This window comes from Ochlerotatus camptorhynchus, unplaced genomic scaffold (genome assembly GCF_037179485.1).
Source record: "Ochlerotatus camptorhynchus isolate MF236.1 unplaced genomic scaffold, CSIRO-AGI_Acam_v1.1 ptg000124l, whole genome shotgun sequence".
Lineage (NCBI taxonomy): Eukaryota > Metazoa > Arthropoda > Insecta > Diptera > Culicidae > Ochlerotatus > Ochlerotatus camptorhynchus.
This window is the reverse complement of record NW_027040614.1, coordinates 1,885,069-1,902,397: the sequence shown is the minus strand read 5'-3', so window position 1 is coordinate 1,902,397 and position 17,329 is coordinate 1,885,069. Positions and strand designations below refer to the sequence as shown.

The 17,329-nt window shown below is 38.4% G+C and overlaps 2 protein-coding genes and 1 long non-coding RNA gene across 3 annotated transcripts in view; 2 read left to right on the top strand and 1 right to left on the bottom strand.

The window, feature by feature from the left end:
• The window catches only part of Stat92E (Signal transducer and transcription activator Stat92E), a 224,920-nt gene extending 218,717 nt beyond the window's left edge, over positions 1–6,203 (top strand). The window contains exon 9 of the mRNA XM_065220317.1: positions 3,017–6,203. Within this exon, the coding sequence (XP_065076389.1) occupies positions 3,017–3,116 (100 nt within the window). The 3' untranslated portion in view covers positions 3,117–6,203. The remainder of the gene's footprint in view (positions 1–3,016) is intronic.
• Positions 1–17,329, bottom strand: part of LOC135699998 (uncharacterized) — a 43,695-nt gene that overhangs the window by 20,416 nt on the left and 5,950 nt on the right. The gene's annotated exons all lie outside the window — the stretch shown is intronic.
• Positions 15,975–16,991, top strand: LOC135699938 (splicing regulator SDE2). Its single transcript, XM_065220268.1, has 2 exons — positions 15,975–16,169; positions 16,236–16,991. The coding sequence occupies exons 1-2, from the start codon at positions 16,077–16,079 to the stop codon at positions 16,962–16,964; spliced, it is 822 nt and encodes a 273-aa protein (XP_065076340.1). The 5' UTR covers positions 15,975–16,076; the 3' UTR covers positions 16,965–16,991.

Here is a 17,329-nt window from a genome sequence, read left to right as displayed (position 1 = left end):
TCCCAGAAAACACTCAAATTCTTTTCGCACACACCGATGAACTCCCCCTTTATTTAGTTTCACACAGTTACCTTTTATTTCCCTAAAACTTTCTTTCACTTCCTTATCAGCTATCTCCTACCATAGCCTTCACTAGTTCTTCCTTCGTCTTCTGCCGTCTCCTCCGTTCCGCTACACCTTCAACTTCACTTTCTCCTTCCGTCAGCTTTCGTTCTTCGTCTCTCGGTTTCGACTGTGGGTTGCCCAGTCGATTCACCACTTACCACTTCACTCTCCTCTCCTCCTATGGGTACTCCCACGGTACCGTTTGCCGAGCCGTTCGTGAACTGTATAACGAGTCCACGACGCTCAAGCCAGATCCAAAAGGGCGACGTACACGGACTAGTGTGCTCGCGGCACCAACGCTCTTGATATGGACGTATGGGGTGGTTCTAGGATGGATACTTGGCTACGGTTGTATTTGTACGGTATCTTCGGGGTTTGACCGCAGTAGGTCACTACGGGGTCTGACCGCGCCGTAGATAAATGCTAACGGTAAACTACAGGGTCCTGGATATTTTAGTAGGTTGTTCGATCGTTGATCAATTTTCCTCAGCCCAATTTCGCCCATCATGGTTCCCTTTACACCACCTCCCGATGGCCTCCCAATCCTACTGTCAGCGGCATCTGGCTGTGAATAGCGGAACTTTGGAGAATATTCGAGTGACGTCACTTCAGTTTTAAATCAGTTGTTGATATTCAGAATTAATAAAAAAAGATCATTATGAAGTTTTGAAATATATGTCCAGAGGACTTGACTAATCATGATTAGAATAATAAAAAATATACAAGGAGCTTTTCTGAAATTTTCGATCAGCTGGAGATTTTTTTAATAGTTCCAGATCTTCTATGGATGCTCATGTGGACTGCAGCTCGCTGCTTGCGGAGAGCCTTTCGTTGTGTACTGGAGAACACCACCACTCACCACGCGGTGATTGCATAAACACCGTTTGGTTAGACCGGATGAAATTCAACTTTGAAATCTGTGTTAGGGAAATCGCTTTTCGCAGGCAATTGGTGATAATTTTAATTATCATAGCATCAATTGCACAATTTTCAATAGTGACATTTTCAAAAATGATTGCGATGCGTAGATGCGTAGAAATATTTCTGATCGATTGGTGATAAAATTATTTAAATTGGTCCAGGGGCAGCTGAGTTATTAATATTCAAAATCTTTCATAATTTTGTTACAAGTTCCATTTTCGGTTTTCACAAAGTGTACCCCCATATAGAAATCACAGACGTAGTCCTACGTCAAAATGCTACGATGCAGGCATGGAAAATCATTTGCATTCATTTCGTGCATTCATTTCGTGCATTCATTTACATTCATTTTTCCCTAACTTTTTTCATCAACAGAATTCCGCAAAATGATAGTTCGTGATGCATAAGCGATACAGACTTGAGTTATGGGCAAGTTGTAGCTAATAACAAAACCTACAAAAGATCTATTCATCATTTTGTGGAATACTGTTGATGAAAAAAGTTAGAGGCAAATGAATGTAAATGAATGCATGAAATGAATGTAAATGATTTTCCATGCCTGCTACGATGTCCACGCTGCAGCGAACAAGTTCGAAGTCAACCCGTCCAACGTGCAACGCTGAATGATTATGCGACCTCGGCTTGTGTGGTTAGGAACCAACTTTCTGATGGCTGTGTTAGGGGTGAACACCTTGCGGTCGAAGAAAATGTTTGCAAAATTTGAATGTTTTCATATTTTTTTTTAAATATTTTAATATTTAAAATTTATAATGTGTGACATAGGTGAAATGTAGGTAATGTCGGCCAGCATGTCCCTAATTTGGGCCCATCGCTAAAAGTCTGCTATTTATCAATTTTATCTAGATGAACGCGTCATTAGGACAGTACTAATGGATATTTTTGGTCGCTATTGAAAATTTAGTCGATTGCTGAATTTATGTATGGGCCCAAATTAGGGACATGTAGGCCGACATTACCTACATTTCCCCTACCACACAAATCTTATAAAACTGCCGAATCGATCGACGTACAAATCATCAAAACCCATTGGTTATTGGTCAAGTTATTAGCATTTAAAGTCTGACCAATTTTCGTTGCATTTTCTTGGATTGGCACCCTTCCCGAAAGACACGTAGTCCTACGTGAAAATATATCTTATAAACTGGCAGTCCTGTTCGTTCAAGACCGATTTAGACCAGCCGCAAAACCAGTTTACTGATTTTTTGACAACTCCATACCAGCATGCAAAAATGAGTGCGAATTACCCAGTCACTGAGTAGCCTCAAAATAGCGTGTACCCAATTGATGACATGAATCCGATTGACGCTGTTCATTTGTCAACTTGTAACTCTCAACATAGTTGACCATTTTTGGTTAGGTTCAGTTTGAACCGATCTGGGTGGATTCTACTCAAATTAGGGTAGTATTGAAATAGCGTGTGCATCACAAAATGACAGAACACGGCACAGACATGCAGAACAGACTTGTAGTAGCACTTTTATGCAAGGTGACTTGAAACAAATAGCAACAAGGTGGTTTGGTTGTTCTCCGTTGCAGAATTCTATATTGATAAATCTACTTTTCATACTCATTCCAGCACAGCAGGCTGCTTCCAAGCACACCATGTAGATACGTTTGAACCTGTATAAAATAGCTATCCGCTTTGTAGAATGTTTTGCAGCTCAGGCATTTTCTAACACACCTCTACTAATCAAGTTACTAAACTTGTTGTTTTTTTTCTTTTCCTATGTTTACTCTAATGTTGCATGCCCTTCTACGTTCGTATTCAAACCTCAAAAGTTACGAATCTTTATTCTGGACATAGTTTTACCCTTCGGCGCGCACGCAATACAACATCTCGATCAATACCTTTACGAATTTATAATTTTTTCTTGCGTTTGACATATGTTTTCTTCCATTCCCGTGTACTCTTCTACTTCCTGTCACACAAACACGATAAACCCAATAAACAAAAATAAAAACAAAGCAGTTTCAACCTGGAGACCGATCCGGTGAACCACCTGCCCTACCAACCGCTGGCCGACCTGGAGCTGGAAAACATTGATATGTTTGCGTCGTCGTACAACTAGGATGGAGTTGTATATGTTGGTGTGACACACGAATAAGCACACACCTACACATACGTTCACACCCACACACAAACTTAGGTGCAAAGAAAATGAGTAACGAAAATCAAAAGCTCCCCCCCCCCATTTATTTTCTAATCTTTAGGTCAAAGTTTTAAGTTTTTCCCCACAATGTAAGCGTGTGTGTGTGTGTGTGTGTGTTGGAGTTTTGTTCTAAAACCATCTCTATGTGCATAGATTTTATCCGTCTATTTTGATTTAGCAGGAATGCCCTATCGATCGCCCCCCTCTCCCCTAGTTTTACTTTCAGAATGAATGAACCATAACAATCGAAAATCGCATGTAGATGTGTTATGCCGGTAGCATATCGTATTCTAGTGTTTATTTACACTTATAAGTTTGAATGAATAAGCATTTATGTTTTTTTTTTAGAAAAGCGATAATCAAAATTTACGTTTTGTTAAGTTCTAAGTACACACGGTTTGGTTTAGTCAGGTCAGGACACAGCAAGAGAGCGAAGCAGGAAGATGAGAAAGAAGAAGAAGATAAAGTCGATATGTGGTAAACATAACCCTAGTACCTTGATTGATGTGAATAAAGCGGAAGAGCGTTGATCGTGAGTAAGATTTTACAATTTCCATATTTTTGTCATTTTGTAAAACCACCTATCACTACTTACTATTAAAGATTAAACAAACAAACAAACAGAGGAAAAAAAATAAAATGAGTGTTGTGATTGTTCTTCTTCTTGTGATAGAGCAGTGTGTAAGCTAAGGATACAAAGTGGAAAGTGTCGTTCAATGGAGGGTAAAAAAAGAGAGGAATTTACAACCTAAGGAAGCAAATTTATTCCGTAAGATGATTTAGCACTCTTAGCTCGTAGGATTAAGACGTTAACGGCGGAATGATTACACAAAAACACACTGAAGTAGAAAATGATCCATAAATGGAAGTCGCAAATGTGACAGACAGGAAATTTCAAACGGTTTCGAAAATTGATTCTTATAGACGACGAAGATGAGCTTTAGAGAAAGAGAGGATAGAGAGCGAGAGAGTGGGAGATCAAGTTTAATAGATAGAATGCAGTTTGTTCCAGCAACCAAAATTCAATGGTAAAGAATAAAAATCATACAACGAATTAAAACAAAGTTATTGTAGGGTAAAATGTGCAGTTAAATTGTGGTAAAGAGAAGGAAAAATTCAAACAAATGTCAATATTTAGCGCAAAGTAAGATGGACAGTTCATTTTGCAACTGGGAAATGTGTGTAATATGTTTCAGCTACTGAAAATGGTGCAATCCGTAGTTTTTTTTTCTTTCTTAAAAAAAGTATGTTCGAAATTTTATTTTTTACTAGAAAAAATTCTATAAGATTTTTGTCTGTTTGAAATATCTGTGACATGGATTTTTTTTTTGTAAACAAATGTCGGCTCACATCTCAACGTGGAGGGCGGTGCTTACGAGTAACTGAAGCAAAGAAGCATTTGTTTTTCAGATGAATTTTTATTCTATGTTTTTTTAAGATAATGATAGCGAACTGCATTGGAAAATGTCCTACCTTATATTCCGTATGTGTCTTACTGTAGCAAAAATGTTTCTCGTTGAGATTTAAGCTATTATCTTTGCAAATATTCTTAATAAACAAAAAACAACTGTTTGTATTGTTGTAAACAAACATTCATACACACACACACAACCAAGGACACAGCTACAAATGCCGTTCTCTGCAAGTACATTTCGAACAACAGCGAGTGAGATAAATGTTCTATTTGTAAACCAACCCATTTTACACGAACACGAATTTCAACTATTCCAAGAATAGTGCCATAAGAGAGGGGAGAAGCAACACTAGGATCATATATGTAGCGTTTAGAGTAAAATGATGTTTTTTTTCCCAGAAAAAAAAAATCTTTTTTTCTTTTTATACTAATTATCCATATTGTTCGAATCAATGTGCTTTATGAATTTACACTACTGACGGTCGAAACGATAAAAGGCAAAGAAGGTTCTAATTTTTATATTCTTACTCGATTCGGAGAAGTAGTTAGGCCAATCCAGAAAGGAAAGAAAGCGTAAACAGGTTCGCGGGAAGGATTTTTTAAAACAAAAAGATTATTTTGATCAGATTATAACTTTGTAGAAACGGTAGCAGATGGAAGATATTTTCCCGCCCCAGAATTGTAAGGTTGATAATATTTACTCAACGGTTCTTCACCCCCTTACACACGCAGACATACCCACACTGTTGTACTGCAAACGAAAAATAATCGGTTTCAGAGAAAATAACCAAGATAAAGGAAAGCTTAGAAAACAAAAGTTAAATAAAATATACAATGAATTCCGTAGTTCAGAGCATTTGATCTTCACGATTACACACAGTTGAAAACGTTGGTACTTAGGCCACAGAAAACGTTTGACTTAAACTATATATATATACATACATATATACACATACATTTACGATAGAACAGAAAAGGTGTCAATTGGAGAAAAAAATAAATAAATGAAAGCATCTTGATTCTAGTTGGAATGAAGAGTAAGTACGCAAGTATACGGTTTTGCGCCCCGCGGCGCCCTTAACGACCCTATGAAGAAATATGTATACCTGATCAAGAGACGATAAACACAAATTTTATCATTACTCTACAGTTTACAGTTTATGGATTAGCCTATCAGAAAACCGAAGGGCACACAAATACCTACATACACGCATTGTAGAAATCAGCTTACATAGAATCAAGAGAAGAAGAAGAAAACACAGAAAACCCATATTTACAGTAACTTGCTGTGAGCAAGCAAGGCTAATTTTACTCTGATATTGAGAGGGATTGGAAACTTAATACTTACTGCAGAGGAGAACAAGAGAAAAAAAAACAAACACAGAAGTGAAACAATTGTAATGAAAATACGTCCAAAGACTTCCTTAGCAGGAAGAGAAAGAAAGTAAACTTACACTCACATGCATACCCTATGCTTGGATAGGCGCAACAATATTACAACAGATTCACCTACACACCTCCACCAAAACACAACAAACTCAAAGCTAGAACACGAGTATGCCTTTCGAGTTGATTGAAACCTAAGGAAGATAGACACAATGATTCCCAACTTGTAATACATACATACGTACACACAAACAAACACACACACTTTCAACGACTTGAAATAATCTTGAAGGAAGATCTTTTAATGAATTAGAAGCAAAACCAAACAAAACAAAACACACACAAAAAGATGGATACATTCATTCATACTGATGATGCATATGCACATGATGTGAGTATATCTTGATAGAGAGCAGAAAGGAATCAATACGGCATGCAAAATGAAAAAAAAAAAAACAAATGTAAGATTAAATGTATTGTGCTTATTATATAATGAAGAAAATCTTAAAACAACCTCTTCATGCTGTGGTGTTTGGTTTCGATTGGTCATTGATGACAGATTCCCATGTGGTTTCTTTGAAAGTCGGTTCATCTATCACCGAAGGTGTTACTTATGATGGATTGACCTAGGAATTGACCTCGAATTTGCATAAAGCGTTTTTTAATTATTCAATAACATTTCTGAATTTCCCTGAACTTTAACAACAAAGAGATTCTTTGAAAGTTGGTGAAGTTTCCGGAAGTATAACTAACATTGAACTCATTTTACGGAACTCAGTAAACATTTTTTTTAAATGGTCCGTTTAAACCGCATTTGAGACTTTAACGAGCTTCAAGACATTTCAAGCTAAACATTGCAACAGGTCCTAAGTAACGTTGACAGATTCTCTTCGTCGACTTTCTCTTTGTATCTCTTTTTTTTCTTTGATTTGTTTTCCGTCGATCTTGTTTTCCGTGCTGGGCACCAATGCTACCGACGCCAGGGAGGCAGCTCCCACACCTGGACCCTACCTATCGACCCATCAACTCATGAACCGGGGACGAACGGCTTTACTTCCCTTTCACAGGAAGGCGTGATAGAGATGTTATGCCTCAGAACATCCCGGCTTCGCCGACTGGGATTGAACCCAGGCCTGCTGGGGTGAGAGTTAATCACGCTAACCACTACACCACCGGCGCCGCTATCTCTTTGTATCTCCATGGTCATGTAAAGACATTTGCATGTATTTTCAGCACTCAGATCGATAAAAAGAAGCTAGAATATTACAAACACAACAAGGAACGGTTGTGTGTTACTTAGGACCTAATGCAATGTTCAGCTTCATTTATTAAACAAATTAAGAAATCTTACTATACTGTACCAAAACATTATCCTCTGTTCGAATGAAACCTCAGACCTTTAAAATCGAAACATCAGATCAATCAGATTATGCTCCTCAGATGATTATTGATACGAGAGGCGAGCGGACCTCAGTTCTAGATAAACAATTCAAAATGTCCTATCTGCATTGATCGATTCTCTTCATTGACATTCTCTTTCGTTAATAACTCAGTTGCAAAAACTTTCCCTGTTGTATTTACCGTTGAGGACGCTAGATGAGAACCTTTTTTATCAAACTATGTGGTAAAAATAGCGCAAAATCTATTTGCATAGCAGTGCACAGTGGTCCAGAATGCAGATTTAGGTGGAATGATATGTTTTGAGTCTGAATCTGAAACTTCAGACTAAAAGTCTCTTCTACAAAGTTGTTCCTTATAGTTAGGTCCTCATTTTTATGACAATGAATTCTAGGGTGGTTCCTATTATCATTAAAATCAAAAATCTAACTTTTTTGTTTGAATAAATTAAGGTATACATTCTTCGGCAAAGTTATAGCTGAGCTAATTTCAAGCAACTTTGTTCAAAATAACTTTTTTGTATCTCTTAAATTGGCCGATTTAGAGCTATTTTCTTGAATTGAGTTAGGGTGTCTCTTAAAAAAAACAGTTATTTTGCTCTAGTTTTCTTATTTCGATTTTCTCAGCAAAGGTGTCTTCAAATAACTTTTAGATCTTAAGAAGGCGCAAATTTTTGCTTCACAAAGCTTGTCAATATCTTTCGCCGATCAAGAGTTATTGACGTTTTTATACTAAAAATATGCACTTTTTAAATGTTAATATCTCTGGTTGGGGCAAACAAAAAAAAAAAGAGTTTTTACGGCATTTGAAAGGACATATGTTATTCTCAATAATATGAAAAAAAAAAAAATGGAGGTATGTTATTTTTTAAACTCGTATAAAATCAATTTGAATTTATAAATATTTTTTACTATATTTGAGTATATCTTTTTTATTAGAAGAGATACAGGCAACAAATTCCGCTATAAAACATTCGTCTATAGAAGATGACTTTCATGATAAATTTCAAATAAAAAAGTTATTGGCAAAAGATGGATTTCATAGGACCACTCTAATGACAAATTTATATAAAATGTGCTAGTACATTTGTTTCAATATTTGGACATTTAGTGTCTTCGAAGAAGTTTTTGTTCTTAAAAATTCCCTTCTTTTGGTGTTTGCAAACGTCAGGGTGGTCCTCAAATTAGGAAATTTTTAAAACTAACTTTTTTGTTTTACAAAATAAAAACATGTGTTTTTTTTAAAAAAGTTGTAGCTAAGTTAATTGCAAGCAACTTTGTCGAAGAAAATTTTCAAAACTTTGTTAACTGGTTAATGTAACCAATACTAATACCTTTCTTTCTGTTCTTTTATTCGTTTTCTATATCCCTTCACCATCACCCCATATCCCATCATTTTGACGACAGATGAGTTACTTGCATGGTGCATGCCCAAGTCGTACTACAGGATAATATGCTGAGCGTGGTTCTATCACAAATCGATAGAACTGAGGAATAATGAGGTAAATTCTACACAGTATTTTAAAGGAGCCAACTCTAAGCAGGTAATAATAGCAATTAATAATCAAACAACCATAAAAAGGTAAGAATTAATTTATTTATTTTAAATACAGTAATGACCCGATTTTGTCAGCCCCGCCCCTCCGGTTTTTTTCTTTCAATAATTTCACATAATCATTAATCTAAATTTTTCTCATTCGTCATTCGTTAAGAGGGATATTTAAAGTATACTTTGGTGCAATAGGTTCAAGAAGATTACTGAAAAAGGGCATGGGTTTTGTAGAACATTGGAAAACATTTTCAAAAAAGGGGGTTGACAAAATCGGGACATTACTGTATTCCATTTACATTTACATGATTTCTCGCGTAACATTTGAAAAGGGCCTATGATCAAAATGTAAACAAACCGATTTTTGATACCATTCTGTAGCACTGGTAATTAGCTACCAGTCGTATAGGAATGTTCCGCATTATCGATAAAAATCATTAAAAATAACTTGATTTTAAAAACGGCCGATCCACGAAATTTTTCCAATCATTCATGCTAAAACGGCCTAACCTCGGGCCTAACATATATTTTTTTTCGTTCGATGAGGTTCCATTCATAAGCCTAGCGACGTAGAAGGGCCGATGATTGAAAAATTTCAAATCAAAGCTAGGCCCTACTGCTTGAGGCAGGGCCGATGATTTATTTGACGTTAAGAAAAGGCTTAGCAAAGGGCCTATAATTTATGATGACAAGCACAACGGCTTAACAAAAAGGGCCTAACCATTTAAGGATTCACAAAAAGGCTTATTACTGTGATATTAATTTTTTATCGATTTTCATGTATTTTTGAAAACGTTTCGCATGTTTTGGATGTTGTGTACTGAGATATAGTTACTATTGTTATTGTGAACAATATAAATGCCTAAAATACTTCAATTTATTTATATAGGAATTAAATACTGGCGGAAAAATTTACAATTCATTTTCTGGATTGTTTACATTTTGGACATAGGCCCTTTTCAAATGTTACGCGAGATTTATCACATATTTCCGGAGAGCTTCGAGGTTGGAGCGTAGTTGCTTTTGTAGATGGGCACGTCATTTGTCGGTTTCTCGCGGATTGGGGCTCAGTCTGGAAAAACTAATAACACAAACAGGTAGAAGAATAGTTCCTCTATGATTTGTTATAGTTTGTTTGCAGGATTGTTCTTTTGTTCGCGGGAGGCCGACGATTGGCGTGTTTGTTTGCAGGGGCGATTGCGCCCGGATCTCGGGGTTCTCCGGATTTATGGTCGTAATCTAATACACACAGTTGATCACAATACGAGCCTAAAAGCTGCAGTGACCTAGTGAGCACCATAGCTCGAGTCGTCTGAAAGTATTGTGTATCGCATGGAGAACCCAACCGAGATTCTAGCCTATTAAGACTGCAGTTGGTCAACTCTCGAAAAAAAAAAGCTTAGTTAGGTGTTTGTATCCGCTGATTTCTCGCAGATCCCGCCTCTCTAGGGTTAACAAACTGGCTGTCTACAATCAAATCATAGCACCTGCAATTTTCTACGCTGCACCGGTGTGGGAATCAAGTGCTCAAACTCACAGGAACAAAGTCCAGGTGGCACAAAACAGAGTGCTTAGGATGATACTCGATCGCCCTTTCGACACTAGAATAACAAATTTACACGAAGAGGCAGGCATTGCCAAAATAGATTACAGAATAAACGAAATTAAGACTAAATTTGCACAAAAATGTAATGCATCAGAACATGCTTTGATAAGCAATTTGTATATACATAGTAGGTTAGGTGCATATAGTAGTTGTAGGTTAGTTGTAGTTGTAAATAGTAGTTATAAGTAGTTTCCCTTTTCCAATTTAAAACAAACCAATCCCACCAAGGTGGTCATTCTGAAAAACAGGCCTGATAGGACTAGGAACTTTAAATAATAATTAAAAATTTCAAATGAACTAAAGTTGAAAAGACGCATCTGTGTCACTTGTTAATTCATACATGTTAAACCACACAAATACTAGAAATAAAGATCATTTAAAGTCAAAAAAAAATATGTCTATTTCGTGGTGGAGGGAGTTCCCTCGACGGCTGTTCGCAACGGGACGTCAAAGTCGTCATCGGCGACATGAACGCTCAGGTAGGACGGGAGGCAATGTACAGACCGGCAATCGGGCCAAACAGCCTGCATACCGTATCGAACGACAACGGCCAACGATGCGTGAACTTTGCAGCCTCTCGGGGTATGGTAGTTCGAAGTACCTTTTTCCCCCGCAAGGATATCCACAAAGCCATCTGACCAACACACAGAAAACCAAATCGATCACGTTCTAACCGACGGAAAATTCTTCTCCGACATTATCAATGTCCGCACGTACCGCAGTGCGAACATGGATTCGGACCACTACCTAGTGGCAGTATGCATGCACTCAAAACTCTCGACGGTGCATAACACCCGTCGAAGTCGAACACCGCGACCCAACGCGCAGCAGCTGGAAGTTGCACTACCCACGGAAGAGCAGCTTGGCGCAGCTCCTCTTGAAGATGGCTGGAGGGACATCCGTTCCGCCATAGGTACTACTGCTGCAGTGGCACTAGGTACTGCGATCCCGGACCGAAGAAATTACTGGTTTGACGGCGAATGCAAACTGTTAGTAGAGGAGAAGAATGCAGCACGGGCGAGAATGCTGATACACCGCAAGAGATTGAATGTAGAGCGATACAGACAAGCGCGGAACAGACAAAGCTCGGTTTTCCGAAGGAAGAAGCGTCAGCAGGAAGACCGAGATCGCGAGACGATGGAAAATCTGTACCGCGTAAACGACACACGGAAGTTATACGAGAAGCTAAATAGGTCGCGCAAAGGCTGCGTGCCGCAAGCCGATATGTGCAAGGACTTGGACGGTAACCTTCACACGAACGAGTGTGAGGTGATTAAGAGGTGGAAGCAGTGCTATTGTTACAACCTAGCAGACCAGTAGGCAATTTTATTTTGAAGCAAAATTCACCGGGCTGAAGTGGTAATCAAAGCCTAAAATCGTGGAACTCACACACAGTTTACCTAAACTATGGGTAGCTCTACTATTTGCATGACCATTATGCCAAATAATAATTTTATTATATTACTAAAATGAAAGTCTGATAGCTTCATTTTTGAAGTCTCTGGATCTTGCAACGATTCTAAATTCCAGAATTAATATTTTTCCTGCGTCCCAGATCATGCATTTTTTTGTTAGTCTGAATTTACTTGGAACTCTTCACAGGATATATTCGCCTTTTTTAGTTCAATTTGAATCATCCTAGAATTCCATCATATTTCTTTTCTATATTCCCCTTAAATAATCTTGAAAATATCTAAACGTTTCCAGTAACATTCTAAGAGTTCTTAGCATTACCTCTTGTAATCTCTTATAACCCCAGTAACATTTATGGGTTTATATGGGTTCTGTAGACCATGATTTAGACTTTTAGAATGATTTAAAACCTCTATAAAACTTGCAATGTTGCATGGAACATCACTCTCCAATTCCACAACTAACTCAAATTCGTAATAATTCCCAAGAATTGGGTCAATTTAGTGTTCATTTTTCTCTATTAAATTCTTAAAATATTCCTAACAATTACCTTGGTACACTCTTCAGAATGACGGTCACACTCTTCTCAGACTTATCCGATAATTCCCTTTAAACTGCTTTGTAGGTAAGGTCAGAATTGTTTTGAAATCCTTTTTAGTATTACCTAAGTACTCAAGTACCTTTTATTAAAATTAATCTCCAAAGAAACATTGGACAGAATTTCATTGAAATTATTCTCACGATTTGTATCAGCATACTCCTTAAATTTCATCATAAGAATTTTCTATGATTTCTCTTCCGGATTGTAATTCCTTTATTGACAAAATCTCATCAGAGTTGACAAGACAATTGACACCGTCTTCAACCAGAGGTTGCACAGACTAAATATTTAACACTAGACAACGGACAACACATCACACCTTCTAGACCAGTAGGGAAATTTTCAGGTTGCCAAAATTTGCACCGGCTAGAGCGGGAATCGAACCCTCACTTCGTGGCTCACAATACGCCTGAACAACGAATGACACCGCACGACTACGAAGCCCACAAAGATGGATGTAATTCTACTCAGAATTAGTTTTAAATTCTCCTTTGATTTCACAAGGAATTCGCCTCACATTTAACTGTGAACTATTTTCAGAATTACCTTAATGAATTCCAATAATGTCCAACGTTGATGGCCTTGAATAATTAAAGTAGCAAGTTTAGATTTTTTGTATTAGAGGGTAAATCAATGGCAGTGATATTTTTAAAAGCAGTATGTTAAAAAATCTGGGAAAATCTGGAACATATTTAAAAAATCTGGAAACATGCATGGTCTGTCTGTGTATCTGGCAAGACGACTAAAAATCTGGAAAATCCAGATAAATCTGGAAAATCCAGATAAATCTGGAATACTGGCAACGCTGGCTATTGATGAATTTACGTTACGGTCGACCAGCAGATGGAAATGATGTGAAAATGATAATGACGTTTGCTACCTGTCAAATCGTATGGAATATAATTTTTTGTATATACATCATCAGTTTTGTAATTGCAAATCTGAAAACTAGATGTCGCATGGCCAGCTTTACCTTTGCGTAAATTCATCAATGACGAGCACCTCAACGGTGATGCAGCGGAAAACGAAGGTGGCAAGTTATAGCATTTTGTATATACAAATTTCAACCAAATCACCTATATGAACAATAAACCAAAAGCGCCAGCCAGTGTAACGTCAAAAAGTCAAATACTCACCCGGAAAGACATTTCGGCGATGTAATTGCAAATGCGCTTTTGTATAGCACGTGTACATGAAATTCAAGCTGCCCCTTCAAAGTCGATGGAAGATTTTTATGGCGATTAAGCCAAACAGCAAGATAAGCTCAACATAGACGATCGCCACCATCGATAACACGTAGCAACTGCTTTAACGTAGTTGACGACGCAGCATATAACAAGAACGACGAAGAACCACCATCGTGGACCTCGGACCTGGATGACTCAGCAGAGCAGCAGTGACTTTAATTGGAATTTCTGTGTAGCAACTTAAAGTGTGGTTCGATAGGTTCGAATTAAGCTAAAATCACAGACAAACTGTTGCGTACACTATGGTGGGCACTACACTGAACAGATGGCGGTAGTGTGTAAACGTCAAACGCAAGAGAATTGACTATGCGCGCCACAGGTGGCGGTACTACCAACTACGATACGTTTAAATTGTCCGTTAAATGCTTGTTCGATGAACAACTTGCGAGTGTTATGTCTGGTTGTCTGTGCCTTTAGCTTTCAAAACAAAAGTCCGCTAACTGTCAATTCAAAAGTTGCGCGCATGCTACTTTTAAAAGTTGAAACTTTCAAAACGAATTGGGTTCTTTAATTTTGAAAAATGTATCGATTTTTATACATCATCTGAAAGAGCTTCGTTTTCTGAGCACAACGATATTTTTTTCGAACCCACAAACTTTCATCTTGATTTTGAAATCATCAGCAAATCAGCGAGTACTGTACTGCGATATCACAAAAGTTGCGTGGAATCCGGAACCCATATGGATTTTTTTCCGCCGATTATTGATTCGGACCTTTCATATTGCAATCATATTGATAGTTATATACTTACAATTTTAACTGTTGATGTCACCGCGAACTACATTTTCGGCAATAGTAAGAATATTTCCTTGAATATCTAACGAATTTAATTTCTGCTTCGAGTTTTGTTCTACACAAAGAACATGATTTGTGACTTTTGACGTCAAGGTTAAAACTAGCGGCAAATCTATGTCCTGTGCTGCAAAAAACCTTGCTATGACAAGGTGTTTCGACAGTTAAAAAATTTTCATTTTAAAAATATGCACTTTTTAAAATACAAGTTGTACATGAAAAATACACTTTCAAAACAAACCAAATACTTCCATTTTGATAATTTTCGTGCTTAAAACTATCAAAGCTGGGAAATTTTTAATTTGAAAAAGCATGGTTTTTAATTATACAATTTTTGTTTTTTGTGTGTACCAACCGGTGAACACTCGTGTTTTTATTTCAGTTACCGTGGAGACGTTATTTGTGATTAGCCCCGGTCCCTTTCAAATTGTATAATTATTTATGTACGATCCTTATATTTGAAATGACGTTTCACATTCATCTAGTGATGGCCGATTTTCATTCGAATAATCGATTAATCGATTAACGAACCGAAAAGAAAAAATATGTGTAATCGGTTATAATATAACCGATTACACATATTTTTTCTTCATGCCAATATAAGCATTAACATCTTCAGAGGATCACCAGCGATCGTTTCAAACGTGTGGTGCACTCTCATTGGTGGAAAAATGGCAGCACAGCGAACAAAAAATAATCGATTAGTTGTTAATCGAGTAATTAAAAAATGGGGCATCTCTGATTTTGGTGTGATTGTTTTGATAAAAATGAGCGCAAAATTTCATCTCTACCGAGGGGGCAGAAAAACCACAAAATTACCTTGAATGCGGGGGGTTCTCATTGGATGATAGGGACCGTTAAAGAAGACACTAAAATAGAAAGTTTTTCTTCCGAAAGTTTCATCTTAGTATTCATCTTTGGTTGTACCTTATAGTTTAAGCTACGTGTGCTGAGCTTAATCAATTCCTCTGAACCAGTTCTATGTACGAAAGAATAAAATAATATTATTTCTCCATACCAATATCCCCAGATGAATCTTAAATAAAAAGCGCCAGCAAGTGTTACAACCGAACGAGCTGAAATTTTCAGAGAGAAGTTTTCTCTCTTAATGGCACAGATCTAGAGGTTGGCCTGTTAAAAAAAACTGATAAAAAATTTCCCCATATAAATGTGGGCCAGCCTATTCTATCAGTGTCGGAGAAAGCCGAGAGCGCCATCTTCATGTCACAATCTAGAACGATTCAGCAAAATGCCTGTTCACATCTCTATAAGGTGGAAAATGGAACAGAGCATCAGAAACGTCATTCGTAAATGTTTTGTTTTGCTTCCTCTCGTTCGCGTTTACTCGTTGATGGTGAAAGTGTTGTTTTGAAAACGTTCCAATCTCCCGCAATCAAGTTTTTTTTCGTAAATTTAAACAATCTTCCTCCTAAACTAGTAAAATTTTAGCTATCTCAGTTTGCAGCAGTGCCAAATGTTGGAAATCATTCACAATCACCGTTCGCTACGGCTAACCGAAGGGACGTTCAGTGATGGGAAACTTCAGGAATTCATCCGGAACCAGACGGTGAGTATTGCTTTGTTTGGATTCAGTCAATCGCAGTTCTACAACAAAATTATTTGATGTTTTTAGGGTCTACTTCCGTGCGAGTACTATCTGACCCACAATGGCAAGCGATTTGATCCGCAGCAAATCTCAACCACGGGAGTAGTTCCACTGCGCCTGGTGGAACGGCTACCGGGAGGTAAAGGTGGATTTGGTTCCATGCTGCGTGCCATCGGAGCGCAGATCGAAAAGACCACCAATCGGGAAGCCTGCCGGGATTTGAGCGGACGCCGGCTGCGGGACATCAACGAGGAAAAGCGTCTGAAGGCGTACCTGGACAAGCAGAAGGAAGCACCGGAAGACGAACGAGTCAAGCTGCAGAAGAAGATCGATAAGCTGTTGGCCAAGCCGAAGCACGTGTTTCACGATGAGGAATACAACCGGAGCAGGACCGATTTGACGCAGAACGTCGGGGAAGCGGTGCAGGAGGGTTTCCGGAAGGCGATCGAAGGGGAGGCCGGTGTCAAAAGGAAGGCCCAGGATGATGGGAAGAAAGGCAAAGGGGTGAAGAAGAAGGCCAAGGGAGCGCTGTGGCTGGGAAGCGATGATCTTGGCTCGTCGTCGGATAGCAGCGATACGGATTCGGAAGCGGACTCGGCGTGCTCGTCCGGTGGGGAGAAATCCAGTGAGGGCGCGTCATCTTCGACGACGTCGCCGTCGTCGTCTGTATCAGCAAAGCAGATGGTGACGTCCGAGGACGAGGCGAGTAATCAGGATAAAGGAAAGAGTGTAGAGAAGGCAACTTCACCGGAATAAAGTTGGTTTTGAACTGAGGATAGGTATTTACCCTTATCACTATCGATGACTGCCTTGAGTGGGTACTAAATGGTTGGTAATCCCTTCATCGTTGAACCATGTGATAGATACATGACCACTGATAAGCGCCAATCAAACCATTTAGTCGGAGCGATCCAATTTTAGAACACAATGACCAAGCAGCTCAGTTCTACTCTTGACGATAGTCGGGAGTGTAATGATAATAAGCGCCGTGGTTCAGCCACTTGCTGCGACTGCGAGTGCAAGCCGGTGTGATTTTGCACACGGCCCCAAGAAATGAGGAACCTTGTCGCATTGCCCACGGCACGGTAATGGTGTGACAAACAATCGCTCCCGAACGCATC